Source organism: Desmodus rotundus, chromosome 9, assembly GCF_022682495.2.
Source record: "Desmodus rotundus isolate HL8 chromosome 9, HLdesRot8A.1, whole genome shotgun sequence".
NCBI classification, from domain to species: Eukaryota; Metazoa; Chordata; class Mammalia; order Chiroptera; family Phyllostomidae; genus Desmodus; species Desmodus rotundus.
Window position 1 is genome coordinate 2,021,108 of NC_071395.1, and position 13,028 is coordinate 2,034,135.

General features: G+C 56.4%; 1 protein-coding gene across 4 annotated transcripts in view; it reads right to left on the minus strand.

Annotated features, from left to right (window-relative positions):
- SEC24D (SEC24 homolog D, COPII coat complex component) overlaps nucleotides 1-6,263 on the minus strand; it is a 55,749-nt gene extending 49,486 nt beyond the window's left edge. Inside the window, exons 1-2 of one of the 4 annotated variants that reach the window (XM_053911898.2) lie at nucleotides 6,053-6,263; nucleotides 3,964-4,122 (exon numbers count right to left, since the gene is read on the minus strand). In XM_053911898.2, the coding sequence (XP_053767873.1) occupies nucleotides 3,964-4,081 (118 nt within the window). In that variant the 5' untranslated portion in view covers nucleotides 4,082-4,122; nucleotides 6,053-6,263. Of the gene's footprint in view, nucleotides 1-3,963; nucleotides 4,123-6,043 lie in introns of all 4 variants that reach the window. The other 3 variants (XM_053911899.2, XM_053911900.2, XM_053911901.1) reach the window with 3 other exon arrangements.
- Nucleotides 6,264-13,028: the final 6,765 nt, after the last annotated feature.

Genomic DNA, 13,028 nt, shown 5'->3' on the forward strand with positions numbered 1-13,028 from the left:
CATCAGCATCAGCAAATATCACAAAGAGCCTACCTTGGATTTGGCCCTGCATCTGACACACTGAACTCAAAATTAACACCGTCTGTGAGAAAATGTGTATCTAGAATAAACACAGATAAGCTTGTGAGGACCGCTGTGTCCTGGGGCACGGTGCAGGGCACGCACCTGCAGAAGCTCACTCCTGCAGAAGCTCACTCTGCGTGAGGCCTCACCCTGCCCAGCCCAGCCTGGGCCCGGGACACCAAGTGTTCTCACCTCTCAGCTCCCTGGCCAGTGGTCCTCAGCCAGTGGTTTTGTCCCTGAAGGGACACTTGGTAATGTCTAGGGTTTTTGGTTGCCACAGCTGGAGGCTGGGTGGAGGGCAAGCACTGGTACCTGACAGGCAGGTGCCCAGGATGCAGCGAAACGTCCTACAATGTACAGCTCGGCCCCACAGTGAAGAACTCTGGTTCCAGCATCGGAGAGCTGAGGCTGAGCCACTGGCTCCTGAAGGCAGCGGGCCCGGCCAATCGCTACTCCCACCTTCTAGTGCGGAGGGCGCCCCTTCCCAGCTAACGCGCTTCCACGGCACCCTGCCCTCACGGTAAACCCAGAACGAAGGTGTCGGGCAGCCCCACTTCCACTCCTGGTGTCTCTTGTGGCTGCACTTGACGCCCCAGCCATGATGCCCCCGCTGACAGGTTCCCTGAAGGGCTCCCTCCACCTCCCACCCCCAAGCTGCCCCCCAACCTGGCCAGCTCTCACCTTTGGGTCACCCCCCAAAGTCTGGCCTGGTGCCCCTGCCCTGGGCCGGCACACCACCCTACACTCCTGCTGCCGGAGCTCCTCATGCACGGCCACTGTCAGCCTGCCTAACTCATATCCCGCCGGTCAGTGTGGGCGCTGACATGGGGCGTTCGGTGGTCGCTGCTGCTCCACCCAGAGCACACTGGCACTCAGGAAGCCTGCTCCATCGGCGGCTCCGAGCCCAGCAGTGCCCAAAGGCTCCAGTGCAGATGTGCCCGGAGGAAACCTCAGCGAGAGCTGGCACTGCCAGGCCCTGCAGAAACCACAGCTAGGCGGCTGCATCTGCCAGACCAGCCACAGAAGCAGCACCAAGGACCAGAAGAGAAGGCGCGTGGTGCCTGATGGTGGAGAGATGAAAGGGTACTGAGCACAAAGAAATAAGGCTCGGCTAACTCAGAGATGGCACAACTTACAGAAAGTCTACGCACAGAGTCTGACGCTTGGTGTCCGCCTGAGACCTGAATGCAGAGAAAGAGCTGAGGCAGGAGGGATTTCTCTCAACAGAGGCGGTTTTTAAACACTGGGGAACGCCGGGGTGTGTGGCTGAGCTGTGCAGCAGCACGAGTGAACATTTATCGGTGCCCTCTCTGCTCCGGGCCTGGCTGTTGCCACACGGTGTGGTGGATGCTGGACCTGGAGCCAGTGTCGGGAGAACTCGGGAGGCACAGAGGGTTCACGATGAGCTCGGGGAAGGACCGTGGACAGATATGCCCGCCAGTACCACACGGAACTGTCTGAGGGCAAACATGAGGGCAGACCCTGCGGGGGCGGGACTGCCGGTCCGGGCAGGAGTGCAAGCTGGCCTCCCAGGGACTCGTAGCTCAGCGTGGCGGCAGCCACAGTGTGGGGCTGGGGCAGGGGAGCCAGAGAAGGAAATGGCAAACAACGAAGGCCGGGGAAGCGTACACCGATCGCAGCAATGGGAAGCCATGCAAGGCTTTAAGGCAAAGGAGGTCGGAATGGGGTTTGGTGCAAAACCCGTGCTGCCCAGGACTGGACGGCTGGTGGACAGGCAGTGCTGGAGAGAGGGTGATGGGCGAGACACCGCTCGGGCAATCCGGTGAGAGATGAGTGGTGGGCCGGAAGGGTGACAGGAGGGGAGAGTGCGGGGAGGACACAGGTGGGAAAGATGTTGACAATTATCCCGAAGACTCTGGGAGACCAACTGGGCTGGAGAAGGTAAAAGGGAGAGGTCTTTTTAGATTGTGAAAGTTTCTGATTTGAATGAAGGCAAGATGCTGCCAGTGAGTGAGGGACAGGGTGCCAGAACAGGGGATCGTTGTTTTCAAAGCGTGAACGGCCTGATGTGCCTACATCAGCAGGTGGGCAGCTGGAACCAAGGTGCGGGACGCAGGAGAGACCTGCAAGCTGAGAGACAGCCCTTCACACAACACAGAGCGACTTGGTCTGGGGAAGCCACAGAGCAAGAGGGAGACAGTGAAGGCAGAACAATGGAGAAGCAGCGACAGTTAATGGTCACCTAGAAGGCAGGGGCTACTTAGAAAGACGTGTCCAGAGAGCCACCAAGAAAAGTGACAAAGGACCATGACACTGAGACCACAAGAGAAGAGGGTTTTGAACAAACAAAGCAATAAACAGTGTGGGGTTCGAGTGGGTAGAACAGTGACCATACTGCATTCCAGAATCGGAGGCCACCGACATCCTGGTGGGAGAAGGAACAGTGGACGGCACCCAAGCTATGGAGTAGAAATGACACCGAGCCAAAGGGCGATGAAGGGAAGGGTGCAGAGGCCCTAGGGGACGCGGGCACCCATTCCAGCGGATGGCTGAGAAGAGAGGAAAGCAGGGCGGGTCAGGCCAGGTGCCACACTGGGGTGGCGTTCCCTGGCGCACTCTTGAAGGCCCTGGGTACGAATCCTGCCTCACCCCCCACCCTGTGACCTCAGACAGGTCACAGTACCCCAACACTCAGCCTGCTTAGCTGCAGCATAGGGCTGAACATCTACCGTGTGGCACTGCATGAACATGAGATAAGATGAGGCACATAAAGCTTTTAGGACCAGCTTTGATACATGGTGAGTACTCAAGAAAGAGTAAGTTGTATGATTATCATTATACATAAACCTGAGGGGTAAAGAGCAAGTAGACAGAGAGGAACTTGAGAAAGATGGTTAATGGTTCCTGAAGGACGCAGAGAGGCGACACTATGACTGGAATGGGGCGCACTGGTCCTGGGCCAGATGAAGGCGCCTCCCGGGAGGTTTCTCATTAAAATGCGGGGGCTTCCCGCCGGGACTCTCAAGTCTGGGAGCATCTTCCACAGCACAGGTGTGCGGCCGCTCCCATGGGCCTCCGCAACCCCGTGCCCCACGCCTGCCGTCGCACCCAGCACAGCCGGGACCCTCCATGTCCGAGTCAGGCCTCGCGCACCCCCAGGGACACTCACTGGCACCTACACAGTGCATTCCCACTGAGGGTTTGGGCTGCATTCCTCAGCGTTCTCCCAGAAGCCCCGACAACTCAAAGACTCCAGGGATTGTGGGACCATCAGACCTGAAACAAGCCACTGTGAGCCTCGCTCCTGCTCTCACACCTGGTCTCCCGGAGCAACCCCTCGACAAAGAGGGGTGGCTTCCTGGTGCGGCTGTCACCAGAGCAATAGGAGTCCCACCCCAGTACTCCCCTCTTTCCCCCACTTCTGCCCCTGAAGCCAGAGATTCCCTGCGGGTATCCCATTTCAAAGCAACCAGGACTGTTCAACCGTAATTTCAGAGCAAGACCATGTTTATCTGGTTATTCTCCCTGAGGAATCTTTGGTGTGCTAATTGAATGATGCTTTTCCAACGTCAAAATTGAGTTGATACTATTGCTAAACCCACTTCAGCATATATATATATATGAAGTTTGTTTTTTTATTGATTGCTTACCATAGCATCACACCACAAATTAAAAGCAAGAGCAACTCTACAATAAAACTCTCAGGAAGCCTCTTTGTTTAAACCTCCATGTAAACACCCAACGCGTTGCACCTCACGCAGTAACCAGACTGCTGATGCAAGCTTCTTCCCTGGGAGCCTCTTCCCAGTGGTCCCATAACCTCCAGCCACTGCCTCTTGCAACGGCCATTCCACATTCCCAAAGCCTCTCTTAGGAGACCACACGCCCCTGAGCCTGAGGGGCCAGCGATCACACACAAGTCAGAACGACCTGCTTTACCTGCTGGAGCACCTGCGGGAGATGGGTCCCCGTAGTGGCCGTAATGCGGCGGAGAAAGGCCCATCGGCGTCTGGGACTGGGAGTAGGGGGGCGTCGCCACATAACCTTGCTGACTCATGATGAAAATCTCATTCCAAGACAGAGTCCTGCGAAAGAACCCTATAACAGAAGAGAAACCGCTGTCAGCAAGGGGAGCCGAGCCACCTGTCGCCATGAGAGACGTGAGCGCTGTTAACAGTTTCCGCAGCGGAGAGGAGAGGCGCCGCCATCCCCGCATCGTCACTAGGAAGCTCCAGCCGCGGCCGCATGGACCTCGGGACTCACTCCCACCGTCGGGGGACAAGTGTCGGGTCTGAAACCCGCACACCTGCCACCGCCGTGCCGGCTCAGACTCAGATGGCTCAGGGCAGCCTCTCGGAAGTGTGCGTGGGCTCTTTCTGTGCCGTGGGCTCCGTGGCCCCATTTCAGCACAGACCACGCCTCCGGCGACAATCGCGTGCCAGCCGCCTGACTGGCCAGCAGAATGCCCTTCGTCTGCAAGCACATGTTTCATAACCTGTGTTTTTATAGTGCCATCCTAATGAGCGGCTTTAATCAGGCAGTTAGGACGGCGAGCAATCAATAGTCCAACGAACACAGAGCATTAGATAAAGAAGCTGACCGGGGCCTGTGAGTCACAAGCCAGGGGGCAGCGGACAACCCTTTGGGAGTTGCCAGTGGTTTCTCAGGCGAAGACGAGAGACGTTCTGACTTGTGTCACATCTCCAAGGACACGTGCGCGTGGATTTCAGACACAGAGAGTCGCTTTCACGGGCGTTTAGGCAGGCGTGCCCCCACGCACACCAACACAATAGCTCCATCTCGATTCTGCTCAGAAACATCAACGTGTTGAAATTTCCTGGTTCTCCAGGCCCAGAAAATGAGAGGCACTTCATAGAACTGACTGTTCTTGAAATTTTTTACAACACAGAAAAAGCTTTGAACGCTGGCGAGAGAGATGGGTTTTCGTGGCAAATCCGCCAACACTTAGCTGTGGGCCTTGGAATAAGCTGAAGACTCTCTGGGCGTCAGTTCCCCTTTCCGGCTACGAATCGCTGACTCTACACTTTCTGTCCGGTTTCTTCACCACTATAGAAATAGTCTTCCTTTTGTCATTGTATGATGACACCTTTTAAAGAAAAGCATGGGTGATACCTGCTAAGACTTGGGCTACATTCAGGAAATGACATTCTTCATTTGGTTTCGTTTTCCAATTAAACTATGTTTCCAAAATTAAAGCAACCAAGTAAAAACATTACAAAATCACGTCCCTCTCCGTGGAGGGGAGGGGCTCCGGACGCCGAGGCTGCTGGCGTGCAGGTCGCCGCACCCCCGCCCGCGCAGAGGGCGACGTGGCAGCCCGCGCTCCGTCCGCTCCTTCAACTGCGCGCCTCGCGGAAGTCGGCGGGGGCAGTGCCCGCAGCCGCCTGTTGCTGGGCGACGCGGAGACCGGAGGGCCAGGATGGCACCGCGCGCGCGCAGGAAGCAGTCGGTGCCTCGGCGCGGCTCCGGAGGAATCTGCTTCCTCACGCGGCCAGTAGCCACGTCGAACTTCCTCGCACGGCCGAGTTCGGAAGCCTGAGTCAGCGGCAGCGGCGACGTGGCGGGGCGCCACCTGGCCCAAGGCGGCGGAGCATCCAATCCCGCGCTCCGCTCCCGGGACGCCCGGCAGCTCGGCCCAGGTGCAGCCCAGGTGCACGCCCCAGCCCGGACAGCTCCCTCCCTGTCAGCTGGTCCCGAAGCTTGCAGGCGTTTTTACTGTGAATGTTCCCGACATTCCCTCCTCCCAGAAGGGGGACGACGGAGCCGGAGAGCAGAACCGCTGGCAGTGGCCCTGGGACCCCTGCAACAGCTCAGCATCCCGGACTCGGAGCCGGAGTGGGAGACGCCCACGCCCCCCTCCAGCCCCAGCCTACTCTGCACGACAGCCCCGGCGCAGAGCAGAGCAGAGGGTCCCCGCGCGCCCGCCCGCCCACCGGGCCGCCCCGCGCCCACTCCAGCTGCACCCACTCCAGCTATGCGGGCGGCGTCCCGCCCAGACCTGCCTCACCCGCCGCTGCCCGGCTCTGCTCCTGGTGCCCGCTCCTGGTGCCCGCGCCCGGCGCCCCGGCTCCCGCTGCTCGCGCCGCACCTTCGCGGGCGGCTGTCCCCACAGGCTGGCGGCGCGCGGACTTCAGCCCGGCTGGCAACTGCCACGTCAAAACTCCCGGCCGCGCTCCCGGCTCCGGGCGGCCCCTAGGGCCGCGCTCCCGCCGGCGCACGCGCACAGACGCCTACGGGGCGGGGCCTGGGCGGGGTCTGGGCGGGGCGGGCCACCCAGACCAGCTGTGCTACAGCTGCCCTTCCTCCCCGTTTGTTCTATTCGCCTTTCCTGTCTGTTTTGTTTGTTTGTTTCCGTGCAACAGGTCAAAGCGTTGTAGGACGGTTGCTAAATCCGCGCAACAGGCCCACGGCGGAGCCCGCAGGGAGGAGGGGGTGCGTACTGAGGGTTCATTCATTCTTTCCCTCGCCGGCTGCAGGTTCATCCGCTCGCTCGCTCCGCGTCCCTGGAGTCACTGTGACAGTGCCGGCGCTGCGCCGCCAGGGCGGGAGGGCACGCGATCCGGACCTCCGAGAGATCCCAGTTGAGGGCGAACCTGGCGCGAGCACAGAGGTGGAGGCCTTGGCCTGCAATGCACTGTGGAGGAGGCAGTCTGGCCGCGGGAAAACGGGGGGCGGGGGGCGGAAAGAGGTCCCAGCTGAAAAGTACGGGGGCAGCTGTCTTCACTGACGCTGAGACTGCTAGCCTTCCGTGTGTTACTTCACTGGACGCCTACGCGTTCCCCGTCTGTGAAGTAGGATGGCTGGCCCCACCCTCAGCCGGAACGCCACAGGGACCACTCCCAGGGCTTAGCTCACTGTGCTGTGAGACAGCTGAGGAAGAAGGGCGCCCCCTTTGAGACCTGGGACGAACAGCTCTCTCTAGCTTTTCAGGACCATCTGCCGGGTGTCTCCCTCCGCCCCCGCCCACCCACCCCCCCCCGCCCGTCTCACACACACACACACACACACACACACACACACACACACAGAGCCCACCCTCGGTTTCGTATAACTACCACTTGGATCAAACTTACAAAAGTAAAACCAAACCAAAGCTGGTTTCAAAACACACTTCCTTCTGGGCTACAAGAAAACACAAGCTACTTGACAGATCCCCGTCCTGATGAAATAAATGCCTCGTAAAATCTTGCCGCTGAAAAGCTCCGCGGGCTTTGCAAGCATTCCGGGCTGTCCCAGCTGGTGAAGACCAGTGGTCCCCAGCCCACCCTCCTTTTGTCAGAGCCTGAGGTGTGACGTCCGGCCTACACGCAGCCTCTACCCTGGTCAGGTTCGAACCCCCACAATGAAAGTCTTGTCTGAACTGTGTTCTAGATTCTCGTACGATGAAAATGTGTGGCGGTGGTTCAGGAAGCTCTGGCCTCCGTTGAAGCTCTAGAGCTTGTAAGAGCACTAAAAAACGCTGCCACATCTCAGCGCGTGACCATGCAGGAGAGTAGTCACTTGGAACTAAGAACACCGTGTGTGACTAGTTGGCTTCTCCTCCCTATAAAATCACTGCATTTGAATTGGGGAATTCATTTTCACCCCTTGCTTCGGGACACCAGGATAACTTGTGGTTTCAGAGGGAAGTGGTGAGTTCCTAAATGTTAAAGCTGGAAGAGATTTTAGAGATGTGCATATTCATTTTGATTTCCAGTGAGGACTGAGTTCAACCCAGTCGTTTTGCAGATTAACGCACGGAGGTTCAGAAACTGAAAATGACCACCCTCAGCATTAGTTGGAAGAAATACCTTCTGATTCTAATTCCAAAGGCCTTTTCATCTCATACTTTTTTCCTCTTAATACTGATGATTTCTCTTCTCTTTTAACTGCCTCTGCCTTTTTCTTCCACGACTGCCTTACCGTCAAGATTTCAAATAACTACAATATTAATTGATCACAGTTCCCCCAGGGATTGGACCTCCTAATCACAGACGTCTTTTTCTTACGAATTGGTCTTCTGGTTTCAGTACCGCTTCCTGAGGTGGTCCCAGTGCCCAACCCTCAAGAGCCCAGCCTTCTGACCTTATTCCTGTGGTCGGGTCGCTGGTCTTCACCAGACCCAAGGGGCAGTCGGGATTCCCAGCCTTCCTTGGTCTGACCTGTCCTGTTGCCACCTGAGGTCAGCCTCTGCCCTTCCATGTTAGTGAACTTGGTCACCCTTGTAACCGCACCGTCATTGCCAGGTGAGGTCATAGAGAAAGCCCTGCACTGGCGCTCTGTGTTCTGTAGGGTCTTTCGGTCCTACTCTACAAGGAGAAGGACGCGGAGAGCCAGCTCTGTCTAGAAAAGAGAAGGGACACCCTGACAACCCTCAGAAAGTGGCTTCCGGAAAGTCAGAGCTCTGATGTTCTGTGACTTAAGTAGTTTGGAGGCTTCGGAGTCCAACGCTACAAACAGTGTGAAGAGCCTTGTGTTTTAGGTAACTGCAGTGGCCGAGCCCTGGGCTATGTTAAGTACCGCGAAGCACAGGAAATAAGGCCCAGTTCCGCGGGGTGGGGAGGTGTAGGGAAGGCCTGTTGAGAAGCAACCAGTAACAGTAGAGTTCAGGTGTTTATCAGGCCCCAACAACGAGCTGTTTCTGGAATTACATTTTTTTCCTTTTTTAAATAGTAGCTTTATTGAGATACAATTAACAACTCGCCCATTTAAGTGTACACCCAAAGGTGTTTAACACGTTCACAGAGTTACAGAGCCATCACCACAATTTTAGAAACATCCTCATCACTGAGTGGAAGAAAAGTCACCTGAGGTTTTGAACTGAGGCATAACATGCTCTCCCCGCCCCACCTTGCCCCAGCCCTCCCAGCCCACAGCCCTAGGCAACCACTGATCCACTTTCTGTCTGTGCAGATGAGCCTATTTTGGGCACTTCCCATAAATGGAGTCACACAGACGGGGTCCTTCGTGACAGACCTTTCACCTGGCAGCCTGTTTGTGAAGTTCATCCTTGTTGGAATATGTATCATTGTGAATAAAAGTATGAATAATGCTGCTATGAACACTGATGCGCAAGTTTTTGTCTAGATATACATTTTCATTTTTCTTGGGAACCTCAAATAAACAACGCAGCCCGGAGCAAACACACTCTCAGCCGCTCAACACCAACCACTAAGGGACCAGCCTGAGCGTGGTGGGAGGACCACAGTCCCGGGGTTGCTGCCGGCTGGCCTCGGGCCCCGGGCTGGGGCTGGGGCTTCCCCAGAGCTGCCCTGCAGCCTCAGGCTCACCCCAGCCAGCCCGACTCCCCTGCTCCTCTGTTCCCAGGTGTCAGCTCCTTGAAAAACCTGAAGCCTTTCTCTCCTGCTCCTCTTCCCTTGCTCTCCGTTGGACACAGGAATGTCCCGTGACAACTCTCTTGTGTGTCCGATTCCACATGGACATCAGCTTCTGAGGGACCTGAACCGACCCAGCCTCACGGAGGTGAGGTCTGATCAAAGCCTGGAAGGAGGCAGTGGGGTCAGCCCCGCAGATCACCTGGGGGGCCGAGTATTCGAGGCGGAAGACAGAGCCCCCAAAAGCCCCTATGTCAGAAAGAAGGGTTTCCAGAATGTTCCCGGAGCAGAAGGCAGCCGGCAAGGGAATGAGAGAAAGCTGAAGGAGAGGGAAGAGGTTAAGGGGGGCAAATGGTATTGGGTCCCTTCATCTACTGTAAGGAGTCTGGTTTTCACTCTGAGCAAAAGAAAAGTCATTTCAGGTTTTGAACTGAGGAAGAACATGCTGACTTACTTTTCAATATGTTTTACTTATACGGAGGCAGCAAGTCTTCATAAAAATGTGGTGTTTCAGAAAACATTTCCCAAAGTCTCCATGAGATTTTAGACTCAGAAATGTATCCTCCAGTCTCTTGGTTTCACACAGGGTGTCTTGGTCCTGGCTAAGATCTGAGGAGGCCTGGCGTGCAGGTCTGTAACCTGCTCTAAAAGCCGGTGGGACCAGGGGCCCGGCCGCTGCACTGCCGTAGTTCTGTATGCGCAGCTCCCCCTCCCACAGCTTATTCCTGGGACCTTGGATGAGACGTGAGCCCATGTTCTCCGTGCACTGATTTTGTAGATCTAAGGGAAGAAGGCAGGGAGCGGGCGCTCAGGAGGTGAATGAAACCCAACTTCTGTGTAACAAACGGCTTACAAGGAAGGTGCTCTCACCTTCATAAAATACTGAAGGCTCATCATGTGGCATTCCATCGCAAATATTCCTTTTTGCTGTTAGGATTGAATTGAAAAATAAAAAGCACCTGGTAGCTCACTAAAACAACGGTGGGATGAAGGAGAAAAGGTGCTCACAATCCACTTGAAGTCAGTGTGTGAATATACGATCATTGACAAGAAGAAATGACTTTCCTTTGATTCCTGCCTCAAGGCCACCTATGTGATTAACTAGAGACGTAATGAAATTCTGTATTTTTGCTGTAAATAAAGTATTAGAAATTTAGGTTTGGGAATGTTACATGTGCGGCAGCGGTGGCTGATTTTTTTCTGGAATACGCCTCCTCCTGAATGTAGCGTCTGGGGCCGCAGCCTCTGCCTCCCTTCCTACAGCCGCACTCAGCGGCATAACTTTTCTATTTGGCCTTCGCATTTTTCATGCTGATCCTCTCAGCTTCCCGCAGGCCGGAATGCAGATGTGGCAGTCTAGCTGAGGACAGTCCTGTAGGATTGAGAGCAAGGAATACAATAAAAGGAGCTCGGGACCCCGAATTTCTCCAGGAGCAGAACCACCTCCTCCCCTCGAGCCCCTGTCTACCTCTGAGCTGCTAGGCAAGAGAAAAATAAACTCTGTGTAGTTTCGGCCACTGGTTTGGGGTTGGGGGGGCACCTCTTAAAATAAATAATGCTATTTTAAAATGTGTTTTAAAAATTAAGACACTTGCCCATCTTATTGGTCAGGGTGTACCTATCACCGACAAACTCATCGGTGTGCACAGTAGCCTAAGCAGGGGAAGGCTGAGCGGGCCACATGGCGTGAGCTGTATGGACGGCTGGGTCAGTCTGTTGTTTCCACGGGGCCCAGCGTCGCCCGCAGACTTTGATAGGAGAGTCTGGAGCTTCCTTGTGAAGGGAGTGGATGTTCCTGCTGTTAATCAAAACGGGAGTATTTTGCTGACCTAGAGTCAAGGTGGCTTTCCGAGTGGAAAAGCAGAGGCTCCCCTGCCCCCTCCAAGTCCCCATAGGTCCGAGAGCTTCGTCCAGACCTGGAGGCCCTGAGCAGCCTGCGGCGGCGGCAGGGAGAGGTCTGCAGTCACCAGGCCGCCCACTGGCCAGTGTCGGTGGCGGGAGCGCGGGATGCTGCCTCCCTCGCTAGGGCCCTTCTGAGTAGGGTCCTCCAGTCCAACTCGGGCGCAGAGCAGCTGCGCAGGGAGGCGCGCAGAGGGGCCCCGCCGCAGGCGAGCACGCAGCAGGCGGGACCCGCGGGCCCACCGGAAGTCTGCGGCACTGAGGCCGGGCGCACGTGTAGGTCAGCGCCCCGAGCACGGACGGAATTCCGCTGGACCCGCAGTCATCGGGGTCGTTTTCTGCAGCGTCGCTTTGTTTTGTGGTCACAAGCCGGTGAGAGTGGGACACAAGCCTCCCGACGTCAGAGGGGTCCTGGGAGGTGACCAGGCTGACCCAGCGAGTCCCGCGAAGGAGGCTCCTCCGGGCCACACCGTCATCAGAACTTGCGTTCCGCCCACAGTTCCTTGGTGGGTGACGCAGGCGCACTGGCTGTCACGTGGCCACCACGCGCCTGGCTGGCGGCAGGTCCACGTGTCTGCCACTAGGGGGCGGGCCTCGTATGAGCGCCCTGCGCGGGAAACCCGCTGCCCACAGCCCGGGTCGCGCGTTTGTCTTGTCTCCCGGCCTCGGGCACCGGCCAGCCCGCCTCCAAGCAGCGCCGCCTCCCACCCGCCGGCAGCCCGGGCGCCAGGCTCCCCGACTGCTCTGGGCTGACGGTTTCCTCCTGCAGTGCTGTCGCAGTTGGCGGCTGGTTCTGACGACCACAGTGATAACGTGGAGTGGGGGTGTGAATTCCTGGGACACCGGGCCAAGGGCGTTGACTGAACATGGGCGAAGACGCGGAGGGGTGTCTGCTGAGGACCCACGGGTATGGATATCCGCCTGAGTCCGCTGCCTTTGCCAGGCTTCGGGAAGGAGGGTGATGACCATCTGGTCCTTCCTCGGCTCGGGCCCGCCCAGGGTGTGTGGGTGAGTGGCGGGAGCGTTGGGCCCTGCTCCGACAGGGGGCAGACCTGCGGGTGGGGGGGCGCGTGCCGGTTCGGACCCACGGGAGACTTCCGGGTGCGGAGATCAGGTGTGCATCCGGAATTTCGGCCTGCGGCCAGAGCGGAAGTCTGGTCCGGGAGGAGTTCCCACGGTCACGGTTCCGGCTGCTGCGGGTCCCACTAGGCGGCAGCATCCAGTTTCCTGCGCACGAAGGGACTGGACGCCCGGATGCGCGGCCAGGAAGGGGCTGGGTGGGAGTGACGGGGACTAGGGTTCAGCGCGCTCATTTCGAGGCCCTATAACAAAAACATTCAGCCTATGGCAGAATCTATTTCAAATTAATTTTTGTGGGAGATAGGAATTATGTTTAATTACTTGGAGTACTATACCCAATTTTTCTGGCACTCTTTTATCAGAAGGATTATCATTTCTTTTACTGAATAGCTGTGGTGACTTTGTCCTAAATCAAGTGATAGTGTGTCTGTGTGTATATTGTGTCTCTGTGTGTGTGTGTATGTTTCTGGGTTCTCTACTTTGTTATATGGGTCTATTTTCTTGCCAGAATACCTTTCTTAAACACGCATCTGAACAGCAGCATTTAAACAGCAGGATTATAAAATAAAATAAAATAACCACCCAAACACCCTCCCACTTCTCATTTCCTTCTTTTCAAAAAATTTTTCATTTTTATTTACTTATTGTTAGAGAGGAAGGGAAGGAGAAAGAGAGGGAGAGAAACATTAA